Genomic DNA, 16,937 nt, shown 5'->3' with positions numbered 1-16,937 from the left:
AGGCAATTCACAGTGCTTTACAAAAATGGAAAAGAGACAAGTTAGAAACACACAATTACAATTAAACATAATCAATAAAATATAAATAATAATCAATTCAAATAAAGTAAAAGAGAAAAGTGCAGATAGAACCCTTTCAGTTGTTATATGCACAACTGAACAGAGCCGTTTTCAGCCTGGACTTAAGATTTTGTAGATGTTCATAAAAACCTGGAGTAACTTTAATGGTTATTATATCAAAATAGAGAAAAACTGAAGGAAAAGTGACTTTTTCAACAAAATATATCGTTAACTGAATGTAAAAACAAGTATCTCCATCCGCTATCATTAGTCACTTTTCCATTGACCCTCAAATTGCACAAATATAACTTGCGCATAAAAATTTACCTAATGGAAAAATGATAATTTCGCCAAAAGTCTCATATTTCAACTAAAAGTTTTTGCGCTGGAAAGAAGTAGTTTTTCGGGTGTAGTGCAAATGGTATATCACGCAAAACTGCAATGGAAAGACCTTTTTTCACAACTAGTCAGGTGAATTAAAAAAAAATGGGATGTTGATGTCCGTTACAACAAGCGAAGTGTGGACTCACCAAGAACCCCCAATCATTTTTTAATTTAGTATGAGATAGAGGGGTAATATAAAATAATAATGAATATATCTGTAAAACAACACCATATTTACGTTCGTCGCCATGTTTATGGAATGACTTCTCGTGTCATCTCGCGATAATAAATAAACAAATCATCGCATTTGCGATTTAATGGAAAAACCGACATTATGCACTTCTGTTTTTTTGACATTTAGTAAATATCAGTAAAGTTTTGTGCAGATGTCCAATGGAAAAGCAACAACTGATCCAACTCCATGGGTTTTACTGGTGAATCAGTGTTGTAGAAGATGACGGTGTTTCCACAGTAACTACGGAGCCTCTGAACGTCCAAATGAGTCCTATCTGATGACCATGAAAAGATGAATAACTGTATTTCACATTAAATATTTACATGTATTGATAGAATTAGTGGATCAACAGGTATTAAACAGTTTAGATCAGTAGATGGTTCTGGTTGCCCTTGGCTGTTTGGGTCTTTATGGGTTAAAAATAGATAGATAAATAGATAGATTTACTTTATTAATCCCCAAGGGGAAATTCAAAATACATACGGTCACTGCTCCACAAAAACAGTATACCACATTAACAATCAATAAATAAATAAATACAGAGTACAAGTAGCTAAGAATACGTTAGATTAAAAAGAAAGAATTAAAAGACAAAATGTGTTTTCTACCTATCACATAAAAACATAAAAACATGAAAACATAAAAACATGAAAACATAAAAGACCCCTGAGGACAGAAGTGTTCCTGAAAAAAACAAAAGCAGATCTCTCATGAATTCTTGCTGTCTACCATAGAACTAATGATCCAGATGTTTTCTGATCCTCACCTGCAGGGTCCTGGTAGCTTTGCCCAGGTGCTCCGGTCACCTGGCTGGGGGGCGGGGCTGACCTTTGACCCGTGTGCTGTACTCGTGTCTTGGCTGCGGGCTGCCTGGTGACGGCCCCTAACCCCAGCTGAGGCCTCAGAGCTCTGGGGGAGCGATAAACACCGCCTCCATCTGGAGAAACATGCTGTTCAGAGACACGAGTAATCCAGTCAGTTCCAGTCATTTTCTTTGATCTACAGTAAGATGATATAACACCGTTTTAATGATGCATAATTAGAAACCTAAATGGACCTTTTTTTTTTTTTTTCCTTGTCTTGTCCAGCATCATAACAGCAGAATGGTGGTCTGGCTGCCTTGTTGTACTGAACAAATTTGCTTTGCCAAAGGGAACTTCATAAAGTATATAAGACTCCCCTTGATATTCCACCGTTTTTATGTTGGGTTTGTTTAACCACACCTGAATGAACAATTTAAGCTGTGCAAACCTTCACTTCCCATAATGCCATAATGCACATCACAACAAAATTCTGAAGATGCCTGAGTTACCTCCTGGCTCTGTTTGTAAACACATGGTTTGTTTATGGTGGATGGCACTAAGAAACTGTTCACTGTGATGCAAGAGATTCAGGTGAGAAATCACAGAAAGTCTTACAGATTCGTGATACTAAGGCTATGACTGAGTTTTACAGATTTGATGAAAAATTGGTCACGAAAGTCTCCCACACCTGTAAGTATAAACCATTTATTAAAATTCTTCTTCAACATATCCTCCTAAGACCCAACAATGTATTTTTGGCCTCTGTAGGGGACAAGATATTCACTGTTTTACTAAAAAAAAAAAAAAAAAAAAAAAAAAAAAAACACTGTCAGCTAAAAAGGATATTCCATAAAAAAAATAAAAAACAAAAAATGTATCTGAAAAAATTGTTGCATCGTGCTGTTTCCAATCAGGGCAATTATTTCAAGTAAAAAAGCCAAAACTTTTACTGTCTTAGGAGGTTAAATAATATTATTCAATTATTATTTATAGATAGTGCTTAAAGTTCATTGTGACTGTCCTGAACCATAACCTCAGTAAATTTCAACTCATGAAAATGATACAGAAAATTATTCAGCATCTTTTCCCACTACTATCAAAAAAGATATTTATGATTTTTTGTGTTTTATATTGATTTTACATATTATTCACTATATATGTTTGTAATATCTTCTTTGCAAATGATAAAGCTTTATGTAAAAAAATAAATAAATAAAAAATCTTGCTAGCATTTCCATTTTTGCAGTTCTGCTCATTTTTAGTCAGAAAGTATGAATGCACTCTTTTCTAAATGATAAGTATAGGTTATGGCTGTATAATGTATACTGTTATGACTACATTATTATTGATATTTTCATTACTAATATTATTATTATTATTATTATTATTATTATTATTACATTTAGATAATCTAATCTATTTTTTATTGTTATTACTACAGGTACTGTTACTACTACTGATATGACTACATTATTATTATTGTTATTATTATTATTACATTAATCTAATCTAATCTAATCTATTTTTTACTGTTATTACTACTGGTACTGTTACTACTACTGTTATGATTACATTATTACTGATATTAACATTACTAATATTAGCATGAAATTATTATTATTATTATTATTATTATTATTACATTAATCTAATCTAATCTAATGTGTTTTTTACTGTTATTACTACTGGTACTGTTACTACTACTGTTATAAATACATTATTACTGATATTATCATTACTAATATTAGCATGAAATTATTATTATTATTATTATTATTATTATTATTATTATTATTATTACATTAATCTAATCTAATCTATTTTTACTGTTATTACTACTGGTACTGTTATTACTACTGTTACAATTACATTATTACTGATATTATCATCATTAATATTAGCATGAAATTGTTGTTATTGTTGTTATTATTATTATTATTATTATTATTATTATTATTATCAGATATGACCCATTTGGACGTTTAGATTAGTTTACATTAATTTAATCTCATCTAATCTAATCTGAAAAATAAAATTGTGACTCAGATTGTGGATGGTGGTTCTACCTAAAAATATTGTCATATGATGTTTTGGCCTGATCACACAGCCCGACAACAGAAGCAGCCACTACTGAGGATGCAGCATGAAACAGCATGTTTTTTTTTCTGTATTGATTTTGGAATAGCACTTAGAGCATATAGGAACTGTGAGTTAAAGATTCCAACACAAAATGCATAGTATGTCACTCACCTCCTGGGAGTATTTCTCGGACACGTCTTCATGAAAACTGCCCGACTTCCCGCCCAGCCTCTGAGATACAGGACCACTCGGAGCGTACCCCGTCTTCTGCATTTCCTGCCGGTACTTATCAAACAGGAGGTTGGAGGAGCACAGCACTGGTGTGGCTTTGGTTTGAGGTCCAGCTTTTTGGTCTTTCTGCGCTGTCGGGCTGGAATAAGACGACAACCGTAACGGAACCGTAGACGCCTCATGTGGGATATCGGCACCTTGAGGTTTCACTTGAGGATTCTTCCGCACGTAGGTGATGATTTTTGGTCGGACGTTTTTGGGCTTCTGCGGTGGAGACGACCGCCTGGGTTCGGGTTCTTTCTGTTGAGATGTTACAGGTTTGGGGATACCGCTGCTTATACCAGTCTTTGGTGGTTTGACCGTTGGGTTTAGACCTCTCTGGGGGGAGTCACTACGCTCCAAACTCAGCGCCCTGATGTTCTGGACCTTCGCCGGAGAACTCGGGGGTCGTCTTTTGGGGGAGCAAGATGTATTTTTGGGGGAAGCAGGAGTCGCTGATCGACTGGGGCTTCCCCATGGCTTCCTTCTCTCCAGACTTGAAGAACTGGAGGTAGCTGTGTTCTCAAAAGAGCCCTGCTTTTTTAAGCTATTATCAAAAGAGAGCTGCTTCTTTAAAGTATTCTCAAAGGATGGCTGCTTTTTGAAACTCCTGTCGAAAGAGTTTTGTTTCTTTAGTGAGTTATCAAATGATCCTTGTTTCTTCATGGCTTTGGATTCAATGGTCGACTGAGTACCCTTAGTGTCGGTCTTAGCCGGACTGAACTTCTGGAAAGAGGGGGCATCATCAGCTTGTGTGCTTTTATCTAGTTTACTGTTGCTTTCTGTTTTTGCAGTGGGAGGAGCATGTTGTTCGGTAATGGAACATTTCTGGTTATTGTTCTTCCTGTGTTCATCGTCCTTCGTCTGCTCTCTACACTGAACAACTCCATTGCTTATTTGTGCTTCGGATACAACATCCTCGGAGATAAATGTATTTAAATTTACATCGACATCTTTCTGGCGTATTGTGCTTTTTCCAGAAGAGACAGAACGATGGCCGGCTGTTTGAGAGCTCTTGACTCTTTCAGACACAGTGTCGGCCAAAGTCGGGTCTTCGGAGATGGTTGAGTAAGGACCAGAGGCAACGTGCCAGGAGTCTGTCGTCTGGGTCCTGCCAACAGTGTCTATCGCAGCGGCCAGGCTCGAAATGGTGGACACACAGGACATGAAGACATCAGTTTCAGAGCTTAACTCGGTCCTGGATATGTCTCTACTCTCAGATAAATGAGAGGCAGTGGATTTCTGCTCAGCAATGCCACGCAGCAATGAGTTCTCATCCTTGGGTTTATCATCTTTTGTCAGTTCTGCTGTGGCTTTGCCGCAGATCTGACCTTGAAGATCTTTTCGCTCTGCAAGTCCGACAAAGTCCTCTCCTTCCTCCACTAAATACGCCTCCAGCTCTTGACACTCCAGCATCTCGAATTCAGCCAGTTCAGGGTCGTCGCATTGGGAGTCCGTTCCCCAGATGACCACTTTATCCTGCTCTGCTGTTTTGGTCATCAGTCCGGAGAGCGTGGAGGTACTTCCTGCCCTGCTGCCGTTGTCAGTCTGGATCTCGTTGGCATTAGCATCTCCGTCTCCATCCCCGTCTGCCAGTAAAACATCATCCTGGTTGTTATTCCTCAGACGCCCCTGGCTGAGGGGCTCGGCTTGTTCACACATTTCGGAAATCGCTCTCAGTTTACAGTGCCATAAAGAGCACTTTAAAGTCAATCATCCATGGCATGGAGTGGAATCTACTTCTAAGAGAGTCCTAATGGAACTCCAGATTGATTTTTAGATTTTACTCCAGTATGCCAGCAACTTAATGGTAAATATTCCCGACATCTGGAGTCCTTTTCCTGCAAAAAATGATAGATAACATAACAAAAAGTCAATATAAAAGTTCCAACAAAACACAACAAAATCTGTTACATCCAAATAACGGCATATAATGTACAGTAACATATCAGCCTCAGTCCATCAGGTTAGGGGGAACTATAAAACAAATCCCATCTGATGGCGGCTGTGTGCTCCAGTTTCAGATGCTGATGATTGAGTGGCATTATGGAAAAACCTCCAAACTGGGGCATGCTCATTACTGGGCTGTTATTTCCTCAGATCATTTTTCTTTGCTACAAGAAAGACTCATCATACAAGAAAGAGAACACAAAGGCTTCCACCAAAAAGGTTATAGTTTTGTTATCACTCATCTTTATTTGTCCTTTAGTTAACCACCACACCAAAAAAAAAAGTTATTTTGTTATTTTCCTCACATTTTCTAGCATTGTGCTCACCTTGATGACAGTATGTGCTCTAATTTAGGACTTTTCAGTTTATTAAATAGATCAAAATTACATGAAATTTGCCAAATTATCCAATAAATGACTACATGGTTTAGAAGACAACAGCATCTTTTTGCAAATAAACTGTAGAATTTCATGAGCCTGAAATGAATGTAACTAAATCATACATCTTTTTTTTTTTTTTTTTAAAGATAATGTTTTTCTTTGGAACATAAAGATATGATCATTTCTATGAAAACACCACTGTCTTATATTATTTATATTCTTAGAAAATCTGTATTTCAGCACAGATTCAGAGATTCTTTATTGTCTGTTTATTAACTATGAACACTCTCTCAAGGCAGAGGTATCTTTGCTTTTTTGGAACGGCTCAAAATTTTTATAATGCCTGGAGATTTTTTATTTATTTACTTATTTTTTAACCCTTTAACGAGGGCCGCATTTTGCACTTTACAGCATTCAAATTACTGTAACTCCTGAACTGTTTGCGCTATCCACAAAATTCAAAAGGCATCGGAAAGCTGAGATCCTGACACTATATAACACTTTATGGCAGCGATGTGGGACTCTGTTACAAGTAGAAAGGAGGAACTGTGTCAGAAACTTCCACACAAGCTAAAAAAACGCTTGAAAATAACAAAAAATATTAAGCCATATTGTTGTAATATGGATACTGAATGTTTAAGACCAAAAAGCATGTTTGAGCAGATGTAAAATAGTTGAAAGTTTATTTCTACAATCTTAAAAAGTTTCATTACAGACATTTACAATTGTTTCTGATAATAAATATGCTAAAATCTTTTTTTCCTTTTTTACTAAACACACTGTTTTAAGCATTTATTATTTACAATAACGATAATTAATGGCCAAATATTGAAACTTAAATTCTTCCTGAAAATAAAAGTGCAAAAGAATTGGCAAAAAACACATTTTCTGACACTTTCATTCCAAATAAAACATGAAGACACCTAGGCAGCCTGTTATAATGGCAGTCGTAAAAGGGTTAAACACTGCAGTGAATAAATAAAATGATTCCAACCCGAACACACACACTGTCAACAGATAAAACACACAATAACAGCTGCAGGGGTCAACATTTTGTCGCCTGTGCAGATGAGCTGTGCACTTGTGTCTTAATGACAGCATGACGTGCAATAGTTTTACCAACAGTGTAGCAATTAATGTACAATGTTTATGCATATGAGAACACATACATCTAACTGCAGGGTACATCTGGTGTTTTGTCACTCTGCAAACAGAATGCACAAGTGATCTGGGTACATCAGAGGGAATTTGTCAGAAAGCAAATCACATGTGACTGTAGCGATGGAAAAAAATACACCAGCACCACATGGGAGTGACTTGCCATGCTACGATCATTAGGGGAACTGATTTTTAGGCATCTGTGCAAATAGTCACAAGGCTTAGAGGTCATTACTGATTAAAGGAACAGTTTCCTAATTAGGGGTGTTAGAAAATATCGGTTCTGCAATATATCGCAATATTTAATTTCACAATACTGTATCGATATTAAAAAGTACTATATCGATATTTTTAGGCATTTACTCAAATGCAGGTATTGCAGAGGTTCATTTTTGTTTTTTGTTATTCTTTTTTGTTTCTATTTGATGTTGTGACATTAGTTATGAACAAATAGAATATGAACATTTGAGCAGGATCTTAAACTGTATTGTCTGTAAAACATAATTTAACCCTTTCATGCATACTGGTCACTACAGTGGACAGCTATTCTACAGCTGTTCTCTTGTAAATTCATGGGTTTAGTTGTTTTAGTTCCATATCAGTCAACACAGTGGACGCTTATGCATCATCTCATAAACTGTAATTCATACCATTGCTGTAACTTTGCTGTTCTTGATTGGTTCTTGAGTGGAAATCAATTGTTAATTGTTATTTTTTGCATATTATCTCCATGAAGTGAGTAATAACTAGTATTAGACTATGTTAAAATGTGAGAAAACATCAGATAAGCTGCATTAAACATGGTTTCATTTCACTGTTTTCATATCACTTTATGATATTGGGTTTTAAATACATGTTACTTTGCTTCAAGAATAAAATTCATAGTGTAGCTGAGTGGACATTTTTGTAAATCTATGAAAAAAAAAACTCAATCTCATTGTTTTTTTTCATGCCTAAGGAGGAACAAAAACACTAAAAAACAAAACGAAACAAAAAAAAAAACTCAACTAAGGTTCCTGATAATTCATGCAAGAAAGGGTTAAGTTTTAATAGAGGAACATTTTGTGATATAACATTAGATCCTATTCTGATCAAATAAAAATGTGTTTAGTATTGTCCATATTTCTGGTGTAATTCAATTCTTCCAAGAGATAATCTTTTAAAAAAAGAAAGAAAATCAATAAAAAATTGCCTTTTTGACAGTATCATGATATATTGTGATATATCGTATCGTGATCCTTGTATTGTGATTTGTATCGTATCGCCAGATTCTTGCCAATACACACCCCTAGTCCTAATTAATATGAAGACTCCGGGTTAATTATGTGACAGCAGGTACATCATTTGTTCTCAGTGGTCTGGAGGAAACCAGCGGTGCTTCATCTCCTGCAGTGAAATGCACATAATGAAGGTGGATGTCATTCACTTATTTTCTGACTGCACTTCTTTCAGACCTCAGCTCTTTCTCTTAAATGTATCTGTCACATTGATTTCACATCTCAGTCACATTTTTGCCATCAGAAGTGTTTTTATACTTAACGTCAGCAAGTTACCTCCATCTTCAGATGTCATACTATAGTTATTTTCATTTTCTACACTGACTAGTTGAAGGTGTTAACCCTTTAACCCAGGGGTCTCAAACAAATGCCAAATGCAGCCCGCCAAAGGTTCCAATCCGGCCCATGGGATGAATTTGCAAAGTCCAAAAATTCCACAGATTGATTTTAGTTCAGGTTCCACATACAGACCAATATGATCTCAAGTAAAATACCCTACAAAAAATAATGGCTCCATGTTTTCTTCTTGGTTTGATGTGAAAAAAAAAATTACATTATGCCTATAAATAATGACAACTTTAAATTCTTGCCTTTGTTTTAGTACAAAAAAATAACATTAAATTATGAAAATATTTACATTTACAAACTATCCTGTAACAATAAAATGTGAATAACCTGAACAAATATGAACAACCTGAAATGTCTTCAGAAAATTAAGCACAATTTTAACAATTTTCCGCCTGTTACTAAGTGTTTAGTGTCTTTGTAGATCTGATCCATAATGCACATGTAGAAATGATAAATTGAGGCATAATACTTTTAATATTGCACTTATTTTTCTTAAGAAATTTCATTTTTTTTTTAGGTTATTCATATCTTTTTTTGTTTGGATAGTTTATAAACATAAGTATTTTCATCATTTAATGGGGTTTTTTTTGCACTAAAACAAAGACAAAAATTTGGAGTTGTCATTATTTATAGGTTATTATGCTATTATTTTACTGGTCCGGCCCACTGGAGATCAAATTGGGCTGAATGTGGCCCCTGAAAGAAAATGAGTTTGAGACCCCTGCTTTAACCCCTGAGACATTATTCCAGGTAAACGTGCTGCTGTGAGTCTGTGCTTGTATTCCTTTTCTTCTGTGGTTTTGCTTTAGGGTCAGTGACGTGACACCCATTTTTTTTTTTTTTTTTTTTTTTTTTTTTATCCCAGCAGTTTATATACATTTGAAGGACTTAAAAGTTTAAAATAACTTTACAGAATGGTCAAAGACATCTTTTAAAAGTAGTCTTGAAGGGAAAATATAAAGATTTAATCTATTTTGGGTGTGTATTTAAGTTTTGCATGAAAATGTTTAATTGGTGTAACCATAAAAACCTTGCACCAAATAATTTACCTTGATTAAAAAGTGCAATTTTTTTTATTAAAATGCCTCAAATTATAGATTGACATAATCTGACACTACATTCATGTCACAGGAATGGAAGACATTTTTAAAATAATTATTTAAATTTCAGTATTTATTCGGGGAATCTTGACAGTCAAGTAAACTTAATGAATAGTCAAGATGGTGTAACCACCTTTAGAAGTCATTTTGTTAATATTGCAAAAGAAGATCATGTGACAGGAAATTACATCATCAAGAAGGACACTTCCTGATCCAACTCAACCTATGTCAAGGTCAGTATCTTGCTTATAAATATGATTTATTTGGACATTTTAGGACATAATGTTGTGCGCTGATGTTTACATGTCAAGTGGTATGACCCAAGGAAAACTATGGAAATTGCTGAAGTTACACAGTCAAAAAATAAAAAAAATAATAAAATAAAAAAATAAAGTAAAATCACAACAACACTGGAAACAATAGTAAAAACAAAAAAAAAAAAAACCCACAAGGAAACTGTTTTAAAAAAGGCGAAAACCATCTATTTTTATAGCACATTAAGCAAATGATTGAATTTTTATGAATATATAAAATAAATCATATATTCAGAACACTCACCACAGACACGTCAGGGGTCAAAGGGTTAAATGAGACTAAACATTAGAACATAAAAAGTGCTTCATGTAAGTACAGGGCGTGTGTTATTATGACTGAAAATGAAAGGTGGTTTTAGGAATCTCGGAGCAAAAGCAGAGCTAAACTAAGTCAGTTTGTTCTCATTTGATAAATCAGCCAATTAGCATAAAACTTGACTGACTACTGCTCCACCTCATGTTCATGTTCCCTATTTGTGTCCTAATCTGTTCACTTCCACAGCAGGAAACTGCATCTCATTTCCATGTTGCAAAACTTGAATAATAGGGTTTGTTGCAAGTTCAGAACCAGGATATGACAAATGAACTGCTAAACATACGGTCTCTACATGTAAATCTGTGGATACACACTGAACAGTAAAGGCAGGACGCTCCAGTGACATTGAAGGGAAGTGTTTGTTTTACCGTCCGGAGAAAACAAGTGCTGTGTCAGCATCTGCACTGCAGAACACTGACCCATGAATCAGATCCCTTTACACCAGCCTCTGCCTTCGATCAGATCTCACACCTCGCTTTAACGTCCCTGTTCTGCTGTTGAACATTGAAAGCTACAAACCAAACAGCTGGAGTGTTATGTGTAGTGTGTAGCAGAACATAGAGTAGGACAGGTTGACAGATTGGTTAAATTAAGTCTTGTTTCTGGAGGGAAGATGCAATCTTGTAAGGAGATTGTTTCTGCTTCAGTAATGACTGCTTCTCAAGCCCTTAAATTGATTTCTAACTGCAAATCAATGACTGCACTGCAGATCACTGCGCAGTGACAAAACAGCTGCACATGACACTCATCAGTACAGGGCGACCATGAGTTATGACGGAGTTCAAAAGGTCAGCGTTTCAACACAAAGACAGAGGGTCCTGATACTTATGTTACATTAATATTCTGTCTGGTTTTATCTTGTTTGTTCCTTGTTTTTTGTGTGTTTGTTATGTTTTGTTTGATTGCTGTTGTTGTCTAATTTGTCTTATTGTTTACTTTATTGTGTATTCATTTGTGTTGCCTTCAAGGATTTATATACAGGGTGGGGAAGCAAAATTTACAGTATTTTGAGGCAGGGATTGAAAGACAGTGTATGACCAATTAGTTTATTGAAAGTCATGAGAATTTATTTGCCACAAGAAAATTGACATAATAGAAAATGTTTTTATTCTATGTGTCCTCCTTCTTTCTCAATAACTGCCTTCACACGCTTCCTGAAACTTGCGCAAGTGTTCCTCAAATATTCGGGTGACAACTTCGCCCATTCTTCTTTAATAGTATCTTCCAGACTTTCTCGTAATAGTTTTGCTCATAGTCATTCTCTTCTTTCCATTATAAACAGTCTTTATGGACACTCCAACTATTTTTGAAATCTCCTTTGGTGTGACGAGCAAATCACACACTCTTTGACGTTTGCTTTCCTGATTACTCATATGGGCAAAAGTTTCTGAAAAGGTATGGATAATAGTGTTAGGTATGATTATGACATCAATATATGTTTGGTTTCAAAACAACTGACGTAGTGCCTGCTGAGAAAAAACAACTAAATGTTCATTGTAAATTTTGCTTCCCCACCCTGTATATATGTATGTACTTATTACCTCCGCCAAGTGTAATGGCGGAGGTTATGTTTTCATCTGGGTTTGTCTGTTTGTTTGTTAGCAAGATAACTCAAAAAGTTATGGACAGATTTTGATATTGGCACAAGGAACAAATGATTACATTTTGGTGGTAATGGGGGTGGGGGGACTGATCTGCCTTGGCGGAGGTCTGTGCTCTCCGAGTGCTTTTCTAGTTTATTTATTCATTTACGTTTCTAGTATGGGTGCGTATGTATGTGTATGAGGATGATAAATGAGGTTAATTACTCAAAAGAGATCCAAGGGACTTGATTTTCATATATTCTGCTGATAGGAAGCTAAAGGATAGACTGTTGTATGGAGAAGAGGTGGGATTAAATAAGTTCTACTTCCTCCCACTCCTTTTCAAATGTGCAAATGAAGTCATACTTTGCTTCATATACAGGGGTTGGACAAAATAATGGAAACACCTTAAAAAATCAACAAAATATAATTTAATATGGTGTAGGTCCGCCTTTTGCGGCAATTACAGCCTCAATTCTCCGAGGTATTGATTCATACAACTTGTGAATTGTTTCCAAAGGAATTTTAAGCCATTCTTCAGTTAGAATACCCTCCAACTCTTTTAGAGACGATGGCGGTGGAAATCGACGTCTTACTTGAATCTCTAAAACTGACCATAAATGCTCAATAATGTTGAGGTCTGGGGACTGTGCCGACCATACGAGATGTTCAACTTCATTAGAATGTTCCTCATGCCATTCTTGAACAATTCTAGCTGTATGGATTGGGGCATTATCATCTTGAGGTGAAGGTGTTTCCATTATTTTGTCCAACCCCTGTATGTGTATAAGTTTTGTTTTTTGTTTTTTTTTACCTCTGCCAAGGAGGTTATGTTTTTGTCAGTGTCGGTTTGTCTGTTTGTCTGTCTGTGTGCAAGATAACTCAAAAAGTTATGGACAGATTTGGATGAAAATTTCAGGACATGTTGATACTGGCACAAGGAACAAATGATTAAATTTTGGTGGTGATCGGAGGAGATGGGGGTGGGGGGCACTGATCTGCCTTGGCGGAGGTCTGCGCTCTCTGAGTGCTTCTAGTTTTTTCCATGATTTCTTACTATGTTTATTTCTAAGGATTAAGTAAGATTACTTTTTGTTGCATATTCGAAATAAACTAAAAAAAAAAAAAAAAACTGGAAAAGCACTTAAAGAGCGCAGACCTCTGCTAAGGCAGATCAGCCCCCCCCCCAATCACCACAAAAATTTAATCATGTGTTCCTTGTGCCAGTATCAACATTTCCTGAAAATTTCATCAAAATCTGTCCATAACTTTTTGAGTTATCTTGCTAACAGACAGACAGACAAACAAACAGACAAACAAACCCTGATGAAAACATAACCTTCGCCGTTCCTTGTCAGAGGTAATGAAAAACACATACAGGGTTGTTACAAAAAAAGTTCTATAGTTAATACACATTTAAAGGCATATAAAGAAAGCAGAAAGCCTTGTCTTCCTAAAAAAGCATAAATAGCATCAAGCATAGAAAACTAATCTCATTTTCATTTTATTTTAGTATACCAAGGTTAAAAAATCATTTTGCCATCCCCTTAAGGAAACACATATATTACTGATAATTCGTCCTGTAAAATAATCAATGAGCATTATGTTGTAAATGACCGTAGAAATCCATTCACAATCAATATATTACAAAAAGCCAACAGGTTGCTGGTTGAATTATTGTCGAGCACGAAATGTCTCCACAGAAATAATGTTGATTTTTCGAGTCCCAATCTCGTCCTCGATCGAATTAATTCAATATAATGTCCTGTTGGAGATAAACTTGTTAAAAAAAATCACAACTATTGGAAACAACACTGTCACTGTGACTGGGATTCGATTAATTGCACAGCTCTGATGATGAGCAACATTTAACCAGAAGCTGGAACAGTGGTTTACATGATTTCCCAGCAGAGGAACAAAATTAATTAGGAGTGAGAGCCCTTGTACACCTTCTCAATTAAAGAATATCACATCTATATTACAATAAAGAAATAAACAAATTCACTGGCTAGAGTTTTATGCTAACTTCCATCATTTTAATCTAATACTTACTTTATTTAGACTTTTTGCTTAATACATGATTAATGATGGTAATATCTGAGGACATTTTGTCTCTTCCTTGTGAGTTGTTTTTGTCAGTCAGAATCAGATTCATATTTATTGACACATAAGTAAACAGGGTTCACATTATTAGGAATTTGCTTCAGTGGTTTGATGCATACATATAATATGGAATAGGTAAGAAGCATGCAGTAAAAATAAAATAAAATAAAATAAAATAAAATAAAATAAAATAAAATAAACAAGATAGAGTTATAGTAGACTATCAAATTTAGTAAAATTTACAACATACAATATACAATATTCTATACTGTATATACCACATATTGTGGTATAACATAAAATGATAATATCAAGGATAACAGTTTGGGAACTTTAAATCTTAACACATTAAATAACTTCAGCACAACTCAAATAGAAGTTAAATTTACACTAATAATGAATGCAAACCTTCTGAACCTAAAACTTCCATTTTATTTGCTCTACTGATGAATTAAAACCATCATGACTCATTTTTTACTTTGTTCAGTTGACATTTTCTGACACAGTGAGTGTCCTTCTTGGCTTCACAGCTTTACACTCTGAAATAAAAGCGTGCCAGATATAATTAACCTTTTTAATTAATTTCACATTATTTCTCCTTACAAATCTCCGTGGAGGTCATCACTGGGGCATGAGAAACCAGGAAGGCTGCTGCTTTTACTACCTGGGTTTCCATTACAGTTTTCTGCAGAATTAAGGCGATATTTCTACAATTTTGACAAAGTAGGTGTTTCCATCGAAGAGTGTTTGGCTTCTGATGCATGATTCTAGTAAAGTCCCATTGGGCAACATGTCGTAATTCTTGTAAAATACTGTATAGTTCTTGCAAGATGTTCATTTAAGGACGATGGATGCACTGAGTTTGATGCCAAACCTCCACGGTGTTGGAACTCGGTTCATCTACTGCTATTACAGTGACTGTCTTTAATAGAAGAAGAAGGGAACGTACAGTATAACACTGGTCAACAACAAATTTATTGTTTAAGTTTTTTGAGCTGATTTAGGATAATTTTGGTGTGCTAAATCCAAAAATCACATTAATTTTGCTCAATCAGGTCAACTTTCTGAACTATGCTACATATTGGCTTTTTAACATTTCTGCTTACATTAATGGGCATTTTCACATCATATGATACAAAATTCTTTCATATTTCTTGCAATAAACGACTTCTGAAGATTTTACTTTTGCCAATTTATGATTAATGTGTTTTTTTAATCTTACAGGTGAATGAAATGGCTTCGACTAGAACATCTTGCAAAAATAAGCCTGACGTATTCTGCTACATCTGCTGTGAATACACCATTGTACCTAACAGGAATCAAGTCACAAGTTTCATAAAGTGTGCTTACCAATCTTATTTTGGTATTAATTATTATATTTTGTGAGAAGATCAAATTTTTCAAAATCAAATTAGCAAAAAAACCTGACCTGATTGCGAAAAACAGATGTCATTTTTGGATTTAGCGATGCAGTTGAAAAAACCTAGACGACTTGCAAAAAACATTTTTTTGTAACCCAGTGTAATCATCCCAAAGCAAAGTCCTTATTTATGACAGTGGCTACATGGAATGGATTTCTGGGAGAGAATTGTACATCAGGAATTCACCAACGAGTTATGGATCCAGAATTTCTGAATGACCCAGGCAACGTTGAATGAACTGATGTGCCTCTCCATATCAGACAGGCCTCCTCTGTCTGTTTTTAAATCCCTTCTTAAAACCCATCTTTTCTCCTTGGCTTTTGAAACCATGTGAGATGTTGAAGGTGTTATCTTTATTCTATATTTTTTATTTGGTAGTGGTTTATTGTTCTTATTTATCTATTCTATTTATTTGTTTATTTTATTTATATTGTTGTTTTTAATTGTATGGCTCTTTAATCTATTCTTGTATTTTATTCTTTTTATTTGGGTTTTATTTATTCTTCTGTATAGCACTTTTTTTTTTGTACAGTTTCTATGTCTTTAAATCTATTCTGTATTTTATTCTTCTATTTTGGTTTTCATTTTTCTTCTGTACAGCACTTTGGTCCACTTCAGTTGTTTTAAAGTGCTTTACAAATAAAGTTGGATTGGATTGGATTGGAAATGTGGGATGTTATTAGGAATAAAGACATACGTCATATCACGTGACATATCTGGAAGGCTGTGAAATTTTGAACTTACAAGCTATCAGTTACTATGGGCAACAGCATAGTACAAACGTGCAGGAAAGAGCCATAGAAATCAACAGATGGAACGTACGCAGAGGACGGACAGGACTGTATCTGTCTGTGTCTTTAACGTTACTTGCAGTCAGCGTTACTTTTATCACCGTCATTTATTTTGAAAAATCCCCACACTCTTCACACTCCCCACACATTATTCCACCGCCACGTATCTGCTGCACTGAACTGTGAACGTCACACAGCCATAAGTGGTATCGGTGCATTTGTATCGGATATCTTTTACAAGTACAAGTACACACACTGAGTATCAGAGCCGATGCCAATACTCGTACCAGTATCAGTGCATCCCTAGTAGACACCATAATACAAAAATAGTTTCGACTTTAACCCTTTCATGCATGAATTATGAG

General features: G+C 35.2%; 1 protein-coding gene across 1 annotated transcript in view; it reads right to left on the bottom strand.

The window, feature by feature from the left end:
- The window catches only part of mtus2b (microtubule associated tumor suppressor candidate 2b), a 93,252-nt gene that overhangs the window by 73,607 nt on the left and 2,708 nt on the right, over nucleotides 1-16,937 (bottom strand). The window contains exons 2-3 of the mRNA XM_030153023.1: nucleotides 3,733-5,672; nucleotides 1,446-1,629 (exon numbers count right to left, since the gene is read on the bottom strand). Coding sequence (XP_030008883.1) covers nucleotides 1,446-1,629; nucleotides 3,733-5,493 — 1,945 coding nt within the window. The 5' untranslated portion in view covers nucleotides 5,494-5,672. The remainder of the gene's footprint in view (nucleotides 1-1,445; nucleotides 1,630-3,732; nucleotides 5,673-16,937) is intronic.

The sequence above is a fragment of the Sphaeramia orbicularis genome, chromosome 13, assembly GCF_902148855.1.
Source record: "Sphaeramia orbicularis chromosome 13, fSphaOr1.1, whole genome shotgun sequence".
Classification (NCBI taxonomy): domain Eukaryota; kingdom Metazoa; phylum Chordata; class Actinopteri; order Kurtiformes; family Apogonidae; genus Sphaeramia; species Sphaeramia orbicularis.
The sequence above is the reverse complement of the archived record's forward strand: the minus strand, read 5'-3'. Positions and strand labels throughout refer to the sequence as shown.